The sequence below is a fragment of the Schistosoma haematobium genome, chromosome 1 (assembly GCF_000699445.3).
Source record: "Schistosoma haematobium chromosome 1, whole genome shotgun sequence".
NCBI classification, from domain to species: domain Eukaryota; kingdom Metazoa; phylum Platyhelminthes; class Trematoda; order Strigeidida; family Schistosomatidae; genus Schistosoma; species Schistosoma haematobium.
Genome location: NC_067196.1, coordinates 71,093,234 through 71,117,312, shown reverse-complemented (window position 1 = coordinate 71,117,312; position 24,079 = coordinate 71,093,234). Strand labels below are relative to the sequence as shown.

The 24,079-nt window shown below is 32.5% G+C and overlaps 1 protein-coding gene across 1 annotated transcript; it reads right to left on the bottom strand.

Moving 5' to 3' along the window:
- Positions 1-1,772: 1,772 nt before the first annotated feature.
- MS3_00002025 (uncharacterized protein) lies at positions 1,773-9,770 on the bottom strand (the record flags this gene model as incomplete). Its single annotated transcript, XM_035732841.2, has 4 exons — positions 1,773-1,883; positions 6,110-6,606; positions 8,828-9,019; positions 9,359-9,770. 4 exons carry the CDS (start codon positions 9,768-9,770, stop codon positions 1,773-1,775), a joined length of 1,212 nt encoding a protein of 403 aa, XP_035585706.1.
- Positions 9,771-24,079: the final 14,309 nt, after the last annotated feature.

Here is a 24,079-nt window from a genome sequence, read left to right as displayed (position 1 = left end):
ATATTCTCAGCGATTTCAAATATAATTTTCACATATAATGATTTCTCTATACTCGGCGCTCAGTTACTGTCAAACTATTCGTTCTAATCTTGACGAATATTCATATATGTAATAATGTACCTGATTTTTCCAATAAAGTTCCTTTTTACAAATTAGTTTTGAAGTAGAACATTTTCAATGAGGTAATTTATGTTTAATCTTTTATCATTATTTAAAACATTGTAACCACAAATTGTCTCTTACTGAAGTCGACATGACCTTTAACCTTATATATATATATATAAAGAGAGTATAGGCATTCACGTAGATCAATTGACGTTGATTCTTCATTAGTTTTTTTTCTTTCATTATCACACGAAACACTTAAATCAGTATATACCAATAATTTTAATTCTGATTAATAAGATTTGTTTCAGTTACTGTGATTCAACTTGAAATAAAGTGTACTAACTATAGATCTTTTAACTTTTATCAGTAATCAAAGCAACCAGCTATTATTTTTACTTCCGCTTAGAAACAATTTTTATTACATCATTAAAAACATAATGATTACAACCTCTTAATATAAAGTTTAATATGATTTACTATCATGAGTTTATTTATTTATATATACCAGTTTTTATGCTTAGATCAGTTAATATAGTACATATGATAAACAGTTAATTGACTGTTCTATTTTAGTTAATTCTGAATTGTAAACACTGATAAATATGCATGAAATATCATGTAAGTAGTATAAATAAAATGTACAAAACACTTAATATACAGTAATGAATCAATATATACAAGCGAAGCAAATAGAAGCTTAGTTTTAGAATAGAAAAAGCAAGGATTTGACCAATGAATTAGAAATAGTTTACTTAATAATTGTACTCAACTCGAACAACATATTTATTTAGCATAAATAAATCTACTCGAACCAAATTCGGAGTACCGTATGACTTAGATTAATAAATATGTTATGTATTAATTTTGAGGAAATATTTACCTTCATACATTACTAAGTAATTGTTGGCAATGAGTGATACTTCGAAAATACTAATCGTTATTTTTATTCAGGAAACACTGTCAGAATAATAATGATGATGAGATAAACAAATGGGCTTCTTTTTTTAAAGAATTGAACGGATGTATTTATTCATTTTGGCAAAAAGTTAAATGATACATGAACAAAAGGTAGATGTTTCATAAAATATTCTTTACTACTCATCATTTCCAGTAATGTTAGGGGTGGCCAAACCAAAATATAACATCAGTGCTTGAAGTCACTAACTTCTAGTGTGAGCCATGTTGATAGATGCAGACTACTTGGTTCTGGTCCACGTGACTATCGTAACCAATGATTGGAGACTCTTGGTGACATGGCTCAGAATCGACCACAATAGTGTAAGTGTATACACTCTCTGTCTTCCCTTAAATGATGAGAATAAAATCGCTTCATATCTTTCTTTCTACCAACTAATTCTTTCTTCTTATACTATATCCTTACATGCTATCTTTCTTCCTTGTTGTGCTAATGAGGTGTGGCAATTTGGACCGATGTATATATTTGCCTTGTCCTACGTTGTAGCTGACTGACTGATTTCCAGTAATCTCCACTTGATATTTTCTACTAACTGAAATTAATAAAACTAATAAGAAAACTTATGAATAAAAACTTTATTTCTAATAAATTTTTTTCATATTTTGTTTAAATAAATTAAAATATCAAATTATATATACAAATAATAGTAATCGTTCTAAATAATTAAATAAAAAGTATTGAGAACATGTCATGAATAATCGATTTTTGCAATAGAATTCATTGATGAATTATCAGAATCATAATTTATTCCAGGTTTGCGTTTTTCTCTCATTCGTCTATTTTGAAACCATGTTCTAATCTGAAATAAAATTATACAAAATTATATGAATATATATATATATATATATATATATATATATATATATATATATATTTTTCCTGGAGTTCTAATGAGAAGTCGTGACCGGTGGGGTTCAACCGGGTCTGTTGCGAAATGGTAACTCATTGATGACCATTTTTGTAGGTTTTGATCGACGTACATCTACACAACTGAAACGACTATGGAGGATGAAAGAATGTACAAGGAGAAAAACTCTAAAGAAGTTCGTAAGCTAAATGGTCTGATAAACCTAGAGATTAGACGTCTGAACTGTATGTTTACTCAAAAACTCTTGTCTTGCAAAAACTCTCCAAGTATGTGGAAACTCTTTAAAGAACTTACAGGTGACAGACAGTTTAGAAGCGATAACCAGCTGAATGTTTGTGACTTAAATAAGTCTTTTGTACGTCAGTCATTTGATGTGATGCTCCCTCTATCCACGGGTTTAAATAATGGCTGTGTTCCCACTTTCACTGAAACTGATGTACGAAGATGTCTCCAGTCGCTTAATTCATCTCGATGTTTGGGACCTGATGGTATCCCAAACATCCTTTTTAAAAAGTGTGCTGACGTCCTATGTTATCCGTTCACAGCTATCTTTAACAGATCCTTCTCATCTAACCTTATACCGAAAATGTGGAGAAAGATGAAGATAATTCCTGTACCCAAGAAAGCATTTAGTGATAAGAATGTAAAATTTAGACCTATTGCAATAACTTCACCCTTCCTCAAAACCATGGAAAAATTATTAATACTTCCACTTCAGCCTGCGATAAAAGAGCATACTGACCCATACCAGTTTGCATACAGGCGCAAAAGAAGAACTTTAGATGCTGTTGCAGTTCTGCATCACAACATAGTGTTCAACTTAGAAAAGGGTAAGAAGTATGTTCGATGTGCTTTTCTGGACTATACTTCAGCTTTTGATTCTATACCAAGACAACGTTTACTTAACAAGTTAATCAGCGTCAACACTGACAGCTGGATAACCAACTGGCTATGTTCCTACCTCTCTGGAAGGGAACAATACACTGTGTTTGGAGGAAAGTGTTCAGAGTCTCTACTGTCTCATGAAGGTGTACCACAAGGAGCTGTTCTTTCACCTCTTCTATTCTCTTTTTTTCCGCATGACCTGCCATCTTCCACAGAAAACACTTTTGTGAAATATGCGGATGATCTCACTGTATGTATGCCTATCTCTTCCTCTTTACATCCCATAGAAATGAATGAGTTTTTGTCTCGTATTGATTGTTGGTCTGTTGGTAATGGTCTGATACTTAATCCGTCCAAATGTAAAGCTGTTAACTTTAGCATGAGACATGAACAGAAACTAAACACCATTTTGAGATCCCATAATGCTTGTGCCATCGGAGACTCTTTGATAAACACAGTGTCGAAGGTCAATTATCTTGATGTCACCTTTTCCTCTGATCTCTCTTGGTCTTCCCACGTTTTATTGTTATCAAAGAAGGTTTTCCGTTTGACCTACTACATAAAGAGATTGCATGCTCATGGGATTACTCGTCATTTACTCTTACAATTTGTCAATTCTTGCATATTACCTATTATTCTTTACTGTTCTCCATTATTCTTTCCCGGGCTTTTGAGGAAAGACTTTGCTGTATTGCGGAGAGTGTTGAAGGCAGTTAGCAAGATGTGTGGTGAATCTTTCGAGGTCATAATTAATACGGTTGTGGATAGACATTTAAAATCATGCAAACTCCTGGCAGGTGTTATTTTATCAGATACTAGCCATCCCCTTCACTCTTATCTTTCTCCTTGTATATCTTCTGGTAGAACGAGACGTAATTACATTAAAATCCATGCACGCAAGGAAAAGTATAAAAGTTCTATAATACCTTACCTAGCAAATATACTCTGTGACGAACAGGTTGTTAGAGTTAACCTAGTCAATTACCTGCATTCTTAACATGTCTTTAATTTTAAAAAGTATGTACAGTTTTTCGATTTTTTTTTCTTTTTTAAAAAAAGCATTTCTCTTTTGTTGTATTCGTTACTGTGTTTTTTTTTGTTGCGTAACTTGTTGAAATAACCTGTGCTGAGAATTCTATATTGTACCAAAACTATAATATTGAATAAAGCCATTAATAATAATGATAATAATAATAATAACAATAATAATAATAGTAATAATAGTAGACGGTGGCGTAATTTCATAGATCAGTTGAAGTTAGACATTAACACCGTTGAATACCGACCGGCTCAGTGGTCTAGAGGTTAAGAATTCGCGCACGAGACTGATAGGTCTTGGGTTCGATTCTCACGGGTCTTGGTCGTAGATGCCAGGACGAAACTGTCATATAGTGCCCCTAGGTTTCCCATGATGGTCTAGCTTCAATTAACTCATGAATTTAACTATTAACTTACTATAATATCCACAAAACCCTTCTCTGATTATAATACCGACTTTATTCAATATTATACGTTTGGTTACAGTACAGAAATCTCACCATAAATTAGGAAAAAATTGTAACAAAATTTCCGCTGTATTTAATATTTAACCTAAGAATATTTGAAATAATATGTATTAATGGTTTTTAAAGGGCGATTAGCTACCGTTCATATTCATTAATTCTTGTTCGTACTGTAGTGTATGCTACATATGTTGACAGATATAAATAGTACGTACCACTTATCAGAAGTGGAAGGCCTGGCAGCAAAAGGATTATAGCAACTCACGTGCAATTGAGTTGGTTCACATTTAATTCGGTCAAGTCATTTTGTTAACTTATTAACGAACTGAGTCATCAGTACAACAACAACTTATCTATATCATTGTATCTTTATTACTGTTGCGAATGTATGAACATATATGCTTGAGCATCGCTTACTGCCTACGCATTTATTCACGCTGTAGCCTTACTACTAACCCCTTAATTGATTCGATGATTCATTCATTTCATTATGTATATATATGTATATATATGTCCATGTAATTCATGTTCAGTGCTCTCTCTCTCTCTCTCGTTTATCTGTACTCGTTTACTCGTACCCCCATATTCGCTGACTCACTCGCTCGATTGTCTGCATGCTTTTCAGCACAATTTTTCATGCTTGCTTAACGCGCCTGTAATTTTGAATATCTGTTTTTGTGGCCCAATAATAAACGTAATCAACACTTCGTATTCGCCTTCTGATTAATATACCGTTGGAGCGTTATCTAGTGATGGTTATCAAGACGAACTGTATACGAAGTTTAAGGATTATATGGAATACTGACCACCACAGGTTGTAAAGATTAAATTGAAGAGAATAGGAATATAAACGGAAAGTAATTTTAATAACAACTGGATTGAAAGAACAATGAAGATTGTAAAAGACAAATGATGGAAGATGTGTGAATAAGGTTTTCATATTTTATGAAGACACTCTATAACTTAGACTAAACAATAAATTGACTTTCCTTATCTCTGTCCGTTTACTAACGTTCATATTTATCTGTAAATATTTACATGACACTTTTTCCCCATCTTCGGACATACTTGATATATGAATTCAATAATAATTACCCCTCGTTTTACCAAGGTACAAAGAACGAGGAAAATTGTATCACCTCAGTTTATCGTAAATTATACACATGGCGAATTGTCTGATTTACTGGCTTTAGATTTAAGTTAACATCAAAAGGTTAATCATCATAATTGTTGAGGAAAGTAATCCTTGAAGAGCTATGTAAACACTAGGTAGATAGCAATGATGAATTATTAACAATAATGATACAAATAATCTTCAATAAAAGTATTTTAATTTAGTTTTCATCTCAGAATCACTTCAAAGAGAGAACAATCAAAAAACAGTATCCAACATATAGTAATCCCGTTTTAGTATGGGGATCTTGAGTGGGTTGGTGATGACCAAATAAAAGACTTAATTATTTTTTGTAAAATAGGGAGCACTTAAAGATTAATCAGTCACTAGTACATTCATTCACAATCAAATAGATTTTTCCCAAATTTTTAGTTCTTTTAGAAGTAAATAGTATCAAGAATATTTCAACATAGCCAAAATATAATATCTTAATTCTATGGTTTTGATCCCGAAGTGTACAGTTACTTCAAACTTAAACAGTTACTCTGTTTTCCATGACTTTTATAGGCCGATTGAACTAATAATAATAAGTTGATCATTTTATGATATGAATTGAAAATGAATAAACTACACAAGTAAATAAACTATCCACTTACTCTGTCTTCTGAAAGATTCAGTTTTCTAGATAAATATTCACGATCTTTTGTCGATAAATAAGGATTTTTTTGGAAAAATGATTCTAAACAATTCATTTGCTTTGGATGAAAATATGCTCTTGCTTTACGATATTGACGAGGTTTATCTCCTGGAGATTCAGAACCATTCGAAGTAATCTTACCATTTTTATCTGTACTTATAACAGATGTGGAATAATTTGATATAGGTATATTATTTTCTTTAGTGTCAGGAATTAAGTGTATTGATGGTTTTGATGGACATTCAGAATCATTACTGTGATAATGTGTAGCATTGTATTGTGAAATTAATATATTTGATGGTTCAGAACTAGTAAACATTAGTTGATTATTATGTACATAACATTGATAATCATCTGTAGGTAGATAAGTTGTATGAAATGAGTAATTTGGTTGTATCAAATATTGTTGGTAGTAATGCCATGCTTGACGAAATAAATTTACAAAATTTATCTGACCTGTAAGAAGCAAAAACACATTTACAGTTAATGAATATGACGTAATTATCACAGCGATTTGTGTCATAATGAATCTTCTATGATTGTTAATGAAAAAGTATCACATGAAGCAAACATCGCTTACTGTAAAGTAATCTAAATGAAGTCTTGAACATTGTAGGGCCAGTACAATATCAGTGAACCCTAGCCAAATTATCCAGCAGTTGGTCATTGAATATCGAACAGATCATCGATCCCTGTCCAGGCCAAGGACAACCAACGCGCATCAGTTGATCGTACTCCATGGACTGGCCCATCCAGTGGTGGTCTTACTTCTGCTTGTATCTACTTTAACCAATATGTTTCTGTAATAACGCCCTTTGTGTTATACAGTCTTCAAAGCATCTATAATACCTTGATACGTCAATGGGGTAATCCACATAAGGTGCTGACCGTGAAGTGTGACTTCGACTTTATCTGGTTCGTCACACCATTCCAGTCTAACTCGAGTAGGCCTTTAATCATTCGACATAGATCATCTACGCTGGTGATCTGCAACATAATGCCAAAGTTTGTTCACAGATATAGGAGTTTCCGATACCTATAAATATTTTCAGTATTGTAATGTGGAGATTTTCGAATTTCATAGATATTTATTTAACGACATAGTTAATAAAATTATACTTAATACATTGAGACAATAAATGGCTAATTATCTGATTATAATGTTTTCTTATAAGTGGTTAGTCATAATAGTCGTGAATAACTCAATAGAAATGTCTGTTATTGTGAACATAAGTAATGTTAGTTTGAACCATATTGAGGTATCGATTTTTTCAAGACTGAAGATAGACCTTGGTGGCAAGCGTCAAACAAAATGAAACCTAAAGTAAATCCAAACACTTTACAGATTACAGTATAGATATGAATTAATTCACAGATGATATCTTAGTTCCGGAAATAAACTAATTTTAGTTAATGGAATTATTCTATAATCACTTAAACCTATCTAAAAAATCTAGTTGTTTAATAAAGAAGTATCGAAACTTAGAGTTTTGTTAAAATATACAAATTAATGTAAATATCAACACCAAGGCTGGACTTGATAGCTTTAAATAAACTGAGTATTCAGTCAGTCAGCTACAACGTAGGACCAGGCACATATGTGGATCGGTCCAAGTTGCCATACCTTGTTAGCACAAGATGAACACCGGATTCATAGAAGGGGTTAATTCAGTGGTGGTAAAAGTTAATAATAAATATTTTTTTTATGACATCCGAATGAGTAGAAAATTGTATTTATGATGTTTTCCAACTTCATGTAAGTCAAATTAACCTTGAAACTTAATAAGTTAGAGAAAAGAAATCAAAACTATTGCAAATCCCATAAAAACTGGTACATTTTACGAATATGATCAGTGGGATAAGACAGGTAAAAAAGAAAACTAAACTTATTAATTCCTTAGCGTTTAGATTATGTAAATAAATCTATCCTAAATTCAAAGATATAGCTGCTTACTTTTTCTTCTCAAAAATAGATCAATTGAGTTTAAATGTATGGAGATATATAGGGAGATACATATTTAGTGGTAAGAAAAATTAGAAGTGTCTTTCTAGGAATAATTATGGAAAAGATTTACAGTCCACGTAGATGTTTTATTAATTTAATGGTTTCAGTACCTGGTGATTTAATTAGGGAAACTTTCGTTATCACACTGGATACATTTATTAGAGCTACTTTATTAATAATAAGCTAGTTGGTTTCGTCATAAAAAAGCCATTATCAAGTATAGTATGTAGTCTCGCTTTATAAATCGAGCTAAATATCTGCATTTAATATTATTTATTTATTTATTTATTCGAACACATGAATATTTGTACGAGGAAGCACCAGATACATATGCGCCACGCAATAATAATGAGAATGGGAAGAGATAAGGAATGTAAGGTTCGTATAAAAAGAAGTGGAGAACAATAACGACCACAAATTAGTGTATGGTAGTGAAATAATAATAATGGGGGAAACAGAAAGGCACAACCAGAAGAATTCTTTCAGTTAATGAAGATACAACCACTTTTTATAAAGAAAGAAAACGAAGGTTACAGGAGGATCGCCACTGGCTTCTATTCTGAGCCATATCTGATAACGTCTCTAGCCACTGTGTAGCGCCATCTCTCAGACCCCAACCAGGGAGTCGTGAAGGACCGACACAAGCCAGTCCTTTGCAGCTTTCTTTCATACCACGACACCATGTCATACACTGACCACCTCTCCGCTTCTTCCAACCAGTCCCAGAGTCGGCAAATAATGCACGACGAGGAATTCTCTGAGACGACATTCGTAGAACATGTCCAAGCCACCAAAGTCGATATTTCAAGATTGTGACACCAATTGAAATATCATCTCTGTGCCTGAACGCACGATGCCGAACCTCTGCATTATTAACATGGTGTTGCCACTGGATGTCAGAAATCCTTCGGAGACAACGATGATCGAACACAGAGAGTCGTCTAACATCCTCAACTCGAAGAGGCCAGGTTTCTCAAGCATAGAGCAAAACTACTCTCATTGACGCGTTGTACATCCGACCTGTTACAGTCAGACTAACATCACGAAGGCGCCAAAGATGGCTCAGATTAGCATAAGCCGCTCTGTGAACTCTAAATAAATATCAATCTTATAATATTTGCCAATGGACTTTAACAACTATAAAAAAACAATAGAAAATGAATATATTCCATTCTCTAAAATAACTACGAACACTTAACTTACCATGTAAACTGTAAGAAGTTTCTTCAGTTGACGTTAATAATTGTTCAGGTGTTGGGATATTTGGAATATAATTTCCAGAATTCAATGCAATATTATCAGTATTATGAATACTATCACCAATAGTACAATGATTTGATGATATCGTTTCTAAAGTTTTTTCAATAGAATAATAATTTTTGATATCTGATATAACAGAATACATTGTAGTACAATTTGTTAATTCATATGGCATATGTGAATTTGTTCTATCATATTGTGAAAAATTTTCATTTGAATTTGGTGTTAATGATAAATCCAATACAGATTCATTATGTAATGTAAAATTATTCATATTATTCATTGAAATATCACAATCCATAGATAATTTGATATCAGAATGAAAGAAAATCTCTTTTTCTTTATTAATTTCCATCAAGTGATAAGATCAAAGTTATGAACTCAAATTGAACGTCTTTTATATTTTATATCGAATCACAAATTCTCTCCATTGACAAGATAACAATTTGATGAAGTCAGATTGTTAAATAAAAAAAAAGAACCGAATCTCATTATCTATTACATTAAAATCTATTTATTGTTTGTATGTGGAGCATGTAAATAAGAGATAAAGTAATAATTGAGTAAGAGGGTTAAATTTTTAATTGGAAAATGATTGGTTGATTAGATTACAAAATAGAACCATATTACGTAATATACTATTCAATGATTTCAATCAGTAGAAATAATAACAATATCAATTAAGTATGACTATAGAATAAGACTATGAGTAAAAATAAAAATAAAGGGTATGTTAAAAGGAATGGCTCAATGGAATGAATGAATTCAGTTAATCGTTAGAAAAAAGTGAAAGGCATAGAATTTAAGATTTATGATAGTAACTAAATATTTTAATAGCTGAGATAATTCAATAAGATTCATATGAATAATTAGTCATTAGAATGAATAATATAACATCGTAAAAATAAAAAAAATTGAATACTCCACTAATTCAAGTGTGTTAAAACCACTTAATCTTCTTGATCTGTTGAATTTATAATGTGAGAAATGACTGTTTAATATATATATATATAACTACAAAAGAATAAGTGATGATTAATTCAAGAGGATTGATGAATAGATAAACGTTTACATATGTTCATATTAATTCGGGAACCATTAAATGTCAGTTAACTACTTTAATGGGATTAAATAACTTTATAACAGTAAAAAAACATAAAAAGATGATTCAATAAGAATCATATCAGTGATTGAATTATTTTCTGGTTAGCGTTTTTTTAAAAAGAGAGTTAGTTTTCTACAGGATGATGTCGCCAACTCCATGCCTAACCCTTCTCCTTTATCCAGACTTAGGACCAGCAGTAGCCTCAGAGGGACTCCAACCGGAGTTATAACAGTGATTGGTAAGAGAATATAACTATTATGGTTCGATATTAATTACAAAATATTAAATGTAATCTTAATCTCATAAGAACATGTTAAAAGACTGTTAAGTAGTTTCAAGGGATGTTTTTATGACAAATCATAATATAACTATATTCCGGTATGGAAATTTGAACATTTTTTGGTAGTTTTCGTTTGATTCTACACATATTTGCAGTGCAAGGTCACAGATGTACTATCCACATCATTTAACATGTTAAAACAGTATCAGATTTTAGCTTATGGTCTTCTTTCTCATCCTGATCCAACAAAAGACGAATGTACTTTTCTATTATAGATTATAATGTTTAACTCTTATGATGTATTTTTAATAACTCTACTAAAGTAATAATTCTCATAATTAATTTTGTTTATGTTTGTATTATTATTAGTAGATCAGAACGAAGTGTAACCATATAAATGGAACAGTCAGTTAACAAATAGAAACTACAAACAGTCCAGTTACAAAACTATTTCATTCACATAAACTTTAACACTTTAAAAGATTATGAATAAGATTTGAGCAGAAGTGTTTAATAGGCTTAAAGAAAATCGATTTTTTTTAAAACAATGAAATATGCTGAAAAGCAAATTAAGCAAACACGAATCCAGGTTTTAATGGTTTTTATAAATTGATTTGAAAACTCAGTAATAAATATTGGCTTAAACTAAAGATAATCTTGATTATTACAGTCATTTAGAATAGATCCACCCATTACCGTTATTTTCATATAAGACTTAAAAAATTCTAAAGCTGAAGTTACTACCTGGTTCTTTTGTACTCTATTACTCAAATCATTATTATGTGTGATTCATAGAAAGTCCAATACTATTTTCCTTATAAATACTTTGGTCTTTATCACTGAGTTTAATAATCAGTGTCGTATTATACAGTCACTGATTGCCTGTACGTTAATATCATTAATGGTTTCAAGTAATTTACAATTTGAATAAAACTCATACAACAAAATTGGTAAAATTCCAGTTGTCTCGCGCGCGAACGCTTAACCTCTAGTCCAATAAGCCCGCCGTCATCCGACGGTGTTAATGTCTAACTTCAACTAATCCACGAAATTGAGCGACACATCCACCATTGTCATCAGCGAGTTGCTATCAGTCAACAGACCCGGTTTTTCCACTGGTCACGGCTCCTCACTAGAACTCCAGGAAATATCACTAGGAGACAGTGCCTAGTGAGCAGATGATGACTATAATCAGAATGGTGTCTTCTGAATATTATCGTAATTTGATAGTTGAATTCATGGATTTTAGCCTAGAGGTTGATAGTCCGCTCGTGAGATGGACAGGTCCTGGATTCGAGTCTCGCTGGGCGAGATCATAGATGCGCACTATTGAGGAGTCTCATACTAGGACGAAAAGACCACCCGTTGCTTTTAGGTTTCCCATGGTGATCTAGTCTCAAGTGACTCATGAATTCAACTATTAAATTACTACAATATCCCAAAAACCCCTTTCTGATTAGATAAATAAATATCAATGAAAATTAATAGCGTCAATTTTATTGTTTGAAAATCATATATTGAAAAAATATTCAAGTCAGTATGAAGTAGGAAAAAATGTTAAAAGTCAGAGTTAGTTTCATATCAATAAAATATATAGTCTGATGTAATCAACAATTAGATGATACTTCTTATTATTTAAGGAATTTTCCGAGGCTTTCAGAAACACCTGGAAAAGCTTATACAAGAATAACGTGACTTTTAAGTAATTTGAAACAGGTTTCTGTTGCCTTGCTTCAAAGCCATAAAGTAGGATTGAATTATAACAGTCAGATGAATTTAACTTTAGCAATTAAATGAACTGACAGTATATTCTAAAACACCACTTCAGACATGAATCAAAGTTTAATGCCAAAATCTCTATTCATTGAAATAGGATATGATTTTTTATGAATGAAGCTACATTTTTTAAGTCTTAAATCATGTATCTAAGTGATAAAATGTCTGTTTTGTTCAGGATATCGATAATAATATTCACCTATATAATAAATATTTAGTTCACATATCTAAAAATTCAAATCAATAGTTGATGAATCACTTGAAAACCATGTTTTAGATTCCTTACACATTACTCGTGAATCAGATGTGTCATGTACCTTTTTCAACAATAAAATTATGCTGTAATTGACATCCGGCTGAAACAGAATGAAAAATATCATTCGTTAATTGAGACAAAGGGACTCTACAATACAATCGAAATTGTGCACTCACAACCCAACCTAGGAGTCAAACCCAGGGCCCTCAGTCTCGCAGAGAGTCACTTTTGTAAATGTCCTAAGTCCAATTCTCAGCAGGTCAGTGGATGCTCACTGATGAGGTCTCATTCCGGAATTAAACATCTGTCCAGTCCTCCATTGTGTTTGATGGTTTTATAACCTAATTTAGTCAGTGATGTAAACTGTCAAGCCTCAACAATCTCCAAGAGCCTTCCAAACTAAAATTATTGTAAAGTTATAATAATTATTAAGTGGTTAACTATTGTTTTTCCTAGTTCAGTCACATTACCTGTTTGTTTTCTAATTAAACTTTTGAAAACTTTGTTAGAATACCAATTGTCAACTGACTATATAGATAAAATCCAGTAACCTCCCAAGTCTTTTGACTCTATGGATCAGGACCTACGGAACAATAGTCAACAATCTAAATGATAGGTTTTATCAGTTAAATATACATACTACCAAGTATTTTAAAATAATCTATCGTAACTTCTTGATTTCACCATCTTACTTCTCTGATTATTAGAAGAAAAAGTCCAATTAAGTCAGTTAAAAACAATTCAATACCATTACATACACAATAAGACAAGTCATCGAGTATAGAATTACCTATAAACAGATTTTGTCAATATTCTTCTGACATAAAAAGAGAATGAAATTAACAATCAATGGAACAAAGAGTGTTGACATTAATACTACTCAATTGTTTGGATAAAAATAAGTAGGTTGTAGACCTCTAATGATGTGATTGTTAGTAAGGGTATATAGTTCCAATGTTATTATATTTCTGAGTTTCATTAGCTCTGTGACTAGAACGACTAATTACGGCATAAGAATAATAATCTGTAAATTTGCTGACTAGTCACTTTAAAAAAAAAAACCATAGATAAGTCACTACCCCATTGGTTTTTACTGATTATTTACAAGAAGATAGTTTTTTTATTTAGAATGAACACGGTTTATATTTATATTCCAATCATAATCCTAATTATTTCAAAACCGACTAGATGTTATTTTGACTAAGTTATGAGATTAATATCAGAAGGGGTTTTTGTCGATATTATAGTAATTTTAATAGTTGAGATTATGAGCTCATTGAAGCTAGACCACCATAGAAAACCTGGAAGCACTGGACGGCCGTTTCGTCCTATTGTAGAACTCAATTTCATGAGTTGGTTGAAGTTAGACATTAATGCCGTTGGATACCCGCCGGCTCAGTGATCTAGAGGTTAAACGTTCGCGTACGAGACCGATAGAATCTGGGTCCGAATCTCGCAGGTTGGGATCGTGGATGTGCACTGCTGAAGAGTCTCATACTAGGACGAAACGGCCGTCCAGTGATTCCAGGTTTTCCATGGTGGTCTAGCTTCAATTGACTCATGATCTCAACTAATTAAATTATTAAATTTTTTTCCGTATGTATTCATTAATCTTGAATTTCTGATAGTTTATTATTAGTTACAAAAATAAGAAAACTTATAAACAAAGTTTAAAACTTTGTTGACTGACACTACTCAGTAATGTTACTGACTCCTAATAATACCATGATTACTAGTAGTAAATAGTATGATTGTTAGTTATAACTAATGGGATATTGATAATGAATAGCTGTGGCGTATTTTTTAGGCGAATTAAATTTTATTGTCATATATGAATTTAATTAAATTGTAGTTTTCATTTATTCACAAAATTATAATTAGACTTTTTTAATTATAATTTAATGAATACCAATTATGATGATGATGATGATGATGACAATGATGATGACATAGGTAATTATTATTATCCCCCAAACTGACAATATTCCTATCATCTTTTTTTATGAAAAAAGGATAGTTGAATTAGTAATCTAACTCATTTTATTGCTTCTTTTATTCAAAGAAAAAATAATATTTAATTTCCATATCTTAAAATACAAAATACCAAGTAGAATGAAAGGGGTGAAAATAAGGTAATCGAAGTTTCATTTTTCCGTTTTCCTTCATCATTACCTTTGTACTACTTTGTTTGAACTTAATTATATATTTCTTTATGATGAAAATAATGTCAAAAACCTGTTACGTAATATAGGTAAAATGATCATACTAAACTTACCAAATCATGTATGTCTATACGCTTATTTATTTATATATGTGCATATGCACACAATTGTAGATGTGCCTACTGTATGTTTATATGCATTTTATATCCATTTACTACCATGTAATATTAAAAAAAAATACTTACAATACTGAGGTAATTATAGTGAAATGACACGTGAGTATTTATTATTACAATAACTTCATCATTCGGTAATATTTTCACCTTATAACTTATCAGAAATAATTATCTGTATTATACAATCAAATAGTTTGCTTGATATAACCAATGATATATAAATAAGATAGTATCAATTAGGAAATAAGTAACTGGAATAGGTTTACTATAATCATGTAAGTATGCTCAAAAGGAAACAATCTATCATGATTTGATTAATTATTATCTTGAAACGAAAATCACATCAAATTAAATGACACATCAAGTTACATCATATACACAGTTGTTTTTTGTTGATGAAAAACAAAAAAACAAAACAACAACAACATTGAAAGGTCAATTAGATAAGTACGTTATTCATGTTAATGATAAACTATCTCGCGGGGGGCGGGATCGTGGATGCGCACTACTGAGTAGTCTCATACTAGGACGAAACGGCCGTCCAGTGATTCCAGGTTTTCCATGGTGGTCTAGCTTCAATTGACTCATGATTTTACTCAATGAAATTTCTAAAATTTTCAAAAAACCCCTTCTGATAAAAAGAATTAGTATTAATTAACTAATTGTATTGAAAATTAAAATATTCTACAGTTAATTAAAATGATTCATTGTATCCTTGAATTCATCGAAGAGAAAATTTTCTTCACTGAAATGTCTTTATTTTTATTCGACAGTTATTCTAAAATGGTACTTAACTTCTAAAAAAAACAGACAAACAAACAATATAGTTACAGTATACAAGTGAGAGGCATTGAGTTAGAAACCAACAGTTTACTATAGCCATTTTATTATATAATACATTACTTAATCACTCTGTTAAAGATTAGTTAGTTTATCACCTCCAACATGGTTAATAATACAATTCATAAATTTTGAGTAAATATTCAGTGAATCCATTGTTAAGTTATTATTGACTACACAATTCTTAATAAATTAGGCGATATTTTATATTTTTTTTAAAAAATGCTACAGTTTGTTTTTCAGAGTTGTAACATGTTTTACTATGAACAATAACATTTGAATAATTGATTTTTAATTTTATAGTTGATTCATGAGTGAGTTGAAGCTAGACGACTATGGAAAACCTGGAAACACTAGACGGCCGTTTCGTCCTAGTATGGAACCCTTCAGCAATGCGCATCTATGATCCCACCCCGCGAGACTCGAACCCAGGACTTATCAGTCTCGTGCGCGAATTCTTAACCTCTAGACCATTGAGCCGGCGGGTATCCAACCGTCGTTAATGTTTAACTTCAAGCAATCCACGAAATTACGCCATCGTTGTTGAAAATGTAATTCTTTATCTCTATTTCTGATGAAGCATTTATTTGACTCGGATTTATTTCTTACACTGAAACTAATTGTTAAGATGCATAAAGACCTTGCAGAATTATAATGTGAAAAAGCATAGTCTCTGACACCTACGTACTGTGGTGTAAAATATTTCCTGTACCGTATATTGTAATACTAAAGGCATTATTCATCGTCAGTCAACCATATGAATTTCTATATGAGAAAGGTAACAACAGCTTTGATAGTTCAGAGATAAACTGTTATTTTAGTCTTCAAGAAACAATCGGGCAACTTAAAAATAGAGTGATCCATTTTTGGGATATATAAACAAGTAAAAATGAAAGGTATAAATGGAGGCACTTTTCCTTATTCTAAATTTCTGTCATATACAACTTTATCAGCACGGAGATTTGAGGAGTTTGTAGCATTATCACAGTTTAAATCACAAATCGATCTAAGTTAACACTTATGGATGCCAGCTCAGTAGTCCAAAGGTTGACCGTTTGCTCACGAGACTGAGGGTCTTTATTTTAATTTCCGCGTGCAGGATCGTAGGTGTGCACTACTGGGGAGTCCTGTACATGAACAAAACGACCTTCTAGTGCTTCCAGGCTTTCAATAGTGGTATAGCTTAGATCGACTAGTGATTCCAACTGTGAAAATATACAGCTTTATTACTTAGCTTAATCAAATAGAAAAACTGCAATTGCTGATTGGTTAAATTCACCTAGCATCAATAAACATAAAACGGTCTTAATTAGTACCTTCCAAAGCCTTTATCAGGAGGACTACACATTTATCTACTCAGAACAAGTTGTTTCCATGTATCATCCACTCGTTTCAGCACATATCCATATTACTGTGTTTGTGCAGAAGGTTTTGAAAACGCAACGGTGTTAGTAAATACTTTTGCTATTTTAGCTATCTAATTGGCGTATCATACTATCAGGAATAGAAGACAACGTATTCTACCCCAGCTAAGTCGTAAGGCTGAATTGTTTTAGGTTAAAAATAATCTATATACACTTATACCTCGCAGTTTGCTCAGGACACAAACACTCAAGAAAAACTAATAAATGTATCAAGTGGAATTTTTCGCAGTAGCTATCTGGAAATTTTAGCACTGAAAAATTAACGATAAAAGAAAAAATTCGGAGTTTATTCTCACGACTTAAGATGCTCTCATATAGTCGAATAAAGGTTATCCAAACCCGTTATTTAATCTGGATTCTAGTGATTAGTGACTTCTAAAAGACTTGGAGGGAACTGTAAACAACTTCGATGTTTAACCACGCACGATTTATGATAGAGTCAAAAATGCAACCATTAGATTATTCAGCCAGCACACAAACACAGTCAAAACGATCGATTAGAACATTGTATCTCCCAGTTCTAGGAAGTTTCGTGCTGTTAAATTTTTTAGTATTAATTAGCTAAACCGCACTTACTTCATTAGCGCAACAAGATGGACACCGGATTCATAAAAGTAGTTAATTCAGAGGTGGTAATATATAAAAGAAGGATTGCAATAAGGATATAGTACAGGAAGGAAGAATTAGTTCGTAGAAAAAAGATATGAAGCGATTTTAATCTCTTAGTTTAAGGGAAGACAGAGAGTGTATACACCGACGCCATTGTGATCGATTCTGAGCCATGTCACCAAGAGTCTCCAACCATTGGTTACGATTGTCACGTGGAACCCAACCAAGTAGTCTGTATCTACCAACATGGCTCACACTAGAAGTTAGTGACTTCAAGCACTGATGCCACGTTTTGGTTTGGTCGCCACTAACTTTCTTCCAACCATCCCCAATACTAGCCAGCATTGCGCGTCGTGGTAATCGGTGTTCAGGCATACGTAATACGTGGCCCAACCATCTCAGTCGATGAAGATTCACAACCTCATCAACTGATTTACCATCATTCCCTAATACCATGCGTCTGACCTCACTATTATTGACCCGGAGATCCCAGAAGATGCCAGTAATATTTCTAAGACATCTGTGGTCAAATACTAGTAGCTTACGGGTATCTTCAACTCTTAATGTTCACGTTTCTCAGCCGTAAATAAGAACAGAACAGAACACACGGATATCTCGCCTTCGCCATAGGTGACAAAAGTTGGATGAGTTTACGAGAATCCATCAGTGCAATAGACTTAGAAGAAAGCCATTGGTAATTTGTAACCCTTTGGTGTAAATTACTAATAGATGCTACTACTGTTTCCATAGCTGTTTGTATATCTTTCCAAGCAACATCTGGGCCAGCCTCTTTTTCAGTACTCAAGTGTGACCTTAGTTGTTCCTGGAATCTACTTTCGGCCTTCTTATAACTTAATTCAATTCTCATAGGTCTTCTTACCAAACAACACATAAACGACTGCTAACGGGGATCCACTCTAATAGTGCTTGTCCTTCGTACTTAGTGTTATGCCTACACCCACCAGTTCACGAGAACTAGCCATCGGGTCGCCAGATGTACGGAGGATGTATATCGTCGGCCCTCCGTTTTGGAGAGGTGAGGTTAACTGAATGAGCACACTATTACCCTGCATGCGTGTTTCGGAGACACGGCATGCATCAATGGTACGAAATTCCAGGGTTTTAGCCAAGAAGACCTGCTGGCTGATTTGACACAGGGTGTGTATGTTGAAGGCTTCAATGTGTAGTTTGGAGTGAGGTTTCAGTAGACCTGGAACAGTGTTTTGCGCACTAGAATCGTTGTCTATAGTGATACTTGATGAGGAAGCCAAAAGAGCAAGTTTAGTGTTGAAAGTCAATGTAGGAGAAATAATAGGGATTGAAGAGGGAGATTGATTATGAATACAGTGATCTTGAGTGCTGCTAAAGGTATAAGGGAAATTATCACTTCCCGGTTTCCCACACCATGGAAGGGCTTTTCTGGATTTACCTGAAAAGAAAATTGGATTAGAGGTGGTCTTAGTGACCTGAAAGCGTGACCGCAGTGCCCAAGGGACAGCTGCTTGAGGTCGGTCACACACGAAATCTGTGGGATATAGCGACATGTGCATTTTTTACGGTCGATCTTTTCTAACCCCATCCCTCCTTGTGGGAAGGCAGCATTGCTGTTATGCTGGTTGTCTGAAGGAAACACATTACTGCCATCACACCTCTGTACAGTCAGCAGTACAACTTCACCTTTGGACCTTGGGTTTGATGCTTTTAGTCTTAAAGTTTTTCAGCCGACCTGTCTGGCACGATAGGACATTTAGGAACGATTGTTCTAGCCAGTATAGTTCGATTGGTTCATCACGATAGGTAAGCCCGACCACCATGTCAAGATAGCAGCAACGGTCGAGTAACTTACTATATTGCAATTTATTTTATACTGGATATGACAAGTATGAACATATAGCCTTAACGCTCATCAATAAGATATGTCAACTGGCTCATTGTTTGTGGTAGATTCTTTTATTAATAGACCTAGTTAGATATTTAAGATCACAACATTACAATCGTCACGATTTGGTAAAGAATAAGTATACAGTTGAGTTATTAAAAAAAAACTGACATTCATTTATTTGACGAAGCTACCCAGGTTCGTTTACAAATTATTCTGCTAAGGTTTTAGTGACTTGACTGCTATAGGAGTTAATTAAAACTATTTTAAGTGAACATCCAGTTAACATTATATTGACAAATATTAATGATCATCAGGGATGCAGTTGATTGTGATTAACAGTTGAGCAGTGGATAAATCCAAAATCTAGCATGGTGAAGAATGATAATTTAACTTCTGCAAAGATAATATTGAAGGTGCGAAGCCATAAAAAAGTCGTACGGCACTTATTATCGTATGAGAGTCTAATAGTGAATAACTTTACAACAGTGAGAATGGTTTCGAATAATGATGTTGAGGATCATCAATCACATTTCTTAATGAAAACATTCAACAAAATTTACAATTATTCATTTAACAAAAACTAACATTTCAGAATCCTATCCATCTTAACTATTTAAGTCTACTACTGACTAACTCTTATTTCAAACAAAACTACATAATAAAGTTGGCAACGATTAAACATGTAGCATTTATTTAATATTGTTTTATTGTCAATTGTTTAAAACAACACACACACACACACAAATGGTAACACAAACAGCTTGAAAGACTAGTTGTATAAATAAAATTCTTGATGCATTATATGTTGTTTTCTTTACTAACAAAGATATTCTGAAAATAATAAAATAATAAAGAATAAACGGTGAGACAACAATTTATGGACGACATTTGAGCAACACTAAAATGACTTTGGATTGTCTACATACTTACTAGAGACAAATGAATGTTATATATTAGGTTAAAGTATTAGGATTTACAGTTGGACGTTAGGGATAGGAATTCAATTTAATGTTTTCATTACGAACTGGCATCAACTATAATGCCAAAATGGTATATAGTCAAAATGAGTGAATGAATTTCGCGCCAAAACAAAAGATCTGCTAAGTTAAATCTGATCGTTTTATTCATAAATTATAGTCTTACCGAATAAACTTTTATTTTCGACCCATGGGAGATATAGAAATGAATTATGTGAAAAGTTGATAAGTGAATTGGAATGAAAAGCTATATTATAAGATTATATATATATGTAATATCATATTATATGATGACTAAACTATAAAGATAATAATAAATGCATAAATCAGACTGAAGTAATTCATAAAGTTTTACAGTTATGTGCAATAAAATTTTGATTACATAATTTGTTACGTGTTTACCATGTAATTTTCAAAGTAAAATGATTATCATTGGAAACAAAATACACAGTGACGTCTGGGAAATTTGAAAGCTGACACTTGCTAGAATTTATGATGATCTCGATTAGGAAGTATCCTATAATTAATTCCTGTAGGGTTATAATCATTCAGAAAAACATGACGCCTACTTCAGTTATGTAGGGAGTTATAGTTATACAGTATTATAGGCTTATTAGAAATGTGTGGAATGTTTGTTCAATGTCCACAGAAACATTTTAAGAATTCCAGTTATCCTTTAGATGATAATGCTAAAATTTTACTTTGAATCAGTCAATTATTTAGAATTATTAGCTAAAATTCCCTAATACAACTGTATTAAGACTTTGACTATAACTGACATTTTTTAAAATTATCTAAATAGAAAATTCGATCTCGAAATTTTACAGAACTCTTTTAATGAGTGTTATAACTCCATTGACCAACTCTTACTATATACGATAGCTTTAACAAAGAATCAGAGTATCACCTGAACTTTATGAATGAGGAACAAACTGTAACTTGTCAAATATTTTTGAATTTGGAATAATGAACTTACGTACATTGAATTGAGGGAAAATATTGCTAATAATAGTCAAAGACTAATTTTCAATAAACAACTATTGACCTGGTGTGGATTATGAATGAGAAATTCTGAGGATTTACGTACTGAGATCAAACAGCTATTGAATGTTTCCTGGTTTTTACTGACTGTTAAACTAACATCGATTCGTGATATAAACTACGAAATTCAACAATCTTCACACAGCCCCGTTTAATAATAATATTAAACTGGCGACTATGAAATAGTATTAGTAGTCTAGATTAGACATTTTTAAAATTATACTCATTGAACTACAATACTTAATGTCGATGGCTAAGTTCGAAAACTCTTAAATTATCAGTCATATCCTTTGGTTAGTTGAACAGGAAAGTGATTATTGATCAAAATTCGTAGCCCAGTTGACAAAGAGTTGAATAGTTAGATCGAAAGTTAAGGTTCGAGGTTGTTTAAAATTAATAATTCTATGGGATTAAGTTAACAGTTCTAATAATTTAAATTTATCATTTTGATTACAACTAGTTTCAATAATTCATTAGAAGAGTTAATGAACATTTAAACGTCTGAAAACTTTTCAGTTTATTTGTAGAACAGGATGAATTAGTGATATAATAGGCCGATGGCATGAAATCGATACTAATAGTCTTCCAGTTACAATAAATAGTCATTTAAAGATATAGCTGTTCAGTTTTTAGAATATTTTCTATACAAGGTGAGAAAATGATTTTTTAAGTAAGCATGTTTTAATTGAAACCATGAATCGATCGATGTTAGACGACCATCGAAAACCTAGAAGCAATGGACGGCCGTTTTGTCAAAACTCAATAATCTCCGTAACCCTATACTGATAAGGATGTTTTAGTGAAAATAACCTTGAACGGAAAATAAAATCAATTACTCAAACTACTTATGAGTAGGCAAATTTATTATGTATACAAAGGAAATCACAAGTTATACAAGTGGGGATTTCCATTAATTTATTTATTGATGTGGACTGTATGTAGTATGGACAAAAATTTACTATCTGCAACTTATTAACTAGCTGGAGAAAAAATAGAACGAAACGTAATAACTTTGGTTTATTTTACGTAAATAAGCTAGAAACCTCCATTCTCATAATAAATTTCATGAGATTCGTCCAGTATTATCTTAGTGTACGACAAGTAATTTCAACTTTTTAAAATAGAAATACTAAAGACGATTGTCAGAAAATATTAAATTGTTCATCAACTTGACTAGTAACGGCGTAAATTAGGGAAATAATTTATCGTGATAAATGTGTAGATGAGGTGGAGGGAAATGTTAAAGCATACAAGGGATGCTTAATAAAATTAATATTTATTCATGATAAAACTAATTTATCCTCATATTAAGAAAACTCCAACCCACAGATTTAAAGTTGAACAAATAGCTACGTCCCATCTCTTCAGTCTCTGAAATATCTGTACTAGTGGTATAACAGTTTATTTGCTAATATCAATTACAAGCGACAAACATTTGTAGTGGATCTTATGGTAAATTCAGTCAACTCATTTGAATATACTTATCTAGTGATTTCGTATTTGTCAGTAATAGATTGTGGAGATCATTGGGAACACGAACCGACCTTAAGTTAGACCACCGTTGAAAACTTGGAAGAATCGGACAGCCGTCTCATCCTAGTATGTAACTCCTCAGCAGTAGGCGTCCACAACCCTGGACGCAAGACCTTTGGCACTTCTCGTGAATGCTTAATCACTAATCCACTGAACCGGGATCCAGCGGTGTTAAGGTCTAACCTTAACCAATCCACGATATTACGCGACTATCTTCCATTGTCTTAGACATTAACACAGTTTAATGCTGACTCAATGGTCCATAGAACAAACATTCATTGGCGAGACCGAAGGTCTTGGGTTTGATCCCCATGTGCAGGAACGGGCGTGCGCCCTGACGAGGAGTTTCACGCTAGGAAAAAATGGCTGTCTAATGCTTCCAGGTTTTCATTGGTGGTCTAGGTTAGGTCGGTTCATGATTTTATTGAGATTCAGCATTCATTTAAAACATTTATCTGCCTGGTTGCGAGATTTAATACTACATACTTTTATTGAAATGCAAGAAAATAAACTGCAATCCCTCGGTTGAATTCTTAAAAATAATGAAAAAACCAAAGCAAATCTATGAGTATTATTATTTTGGAAACAAAATCAGAATTCATA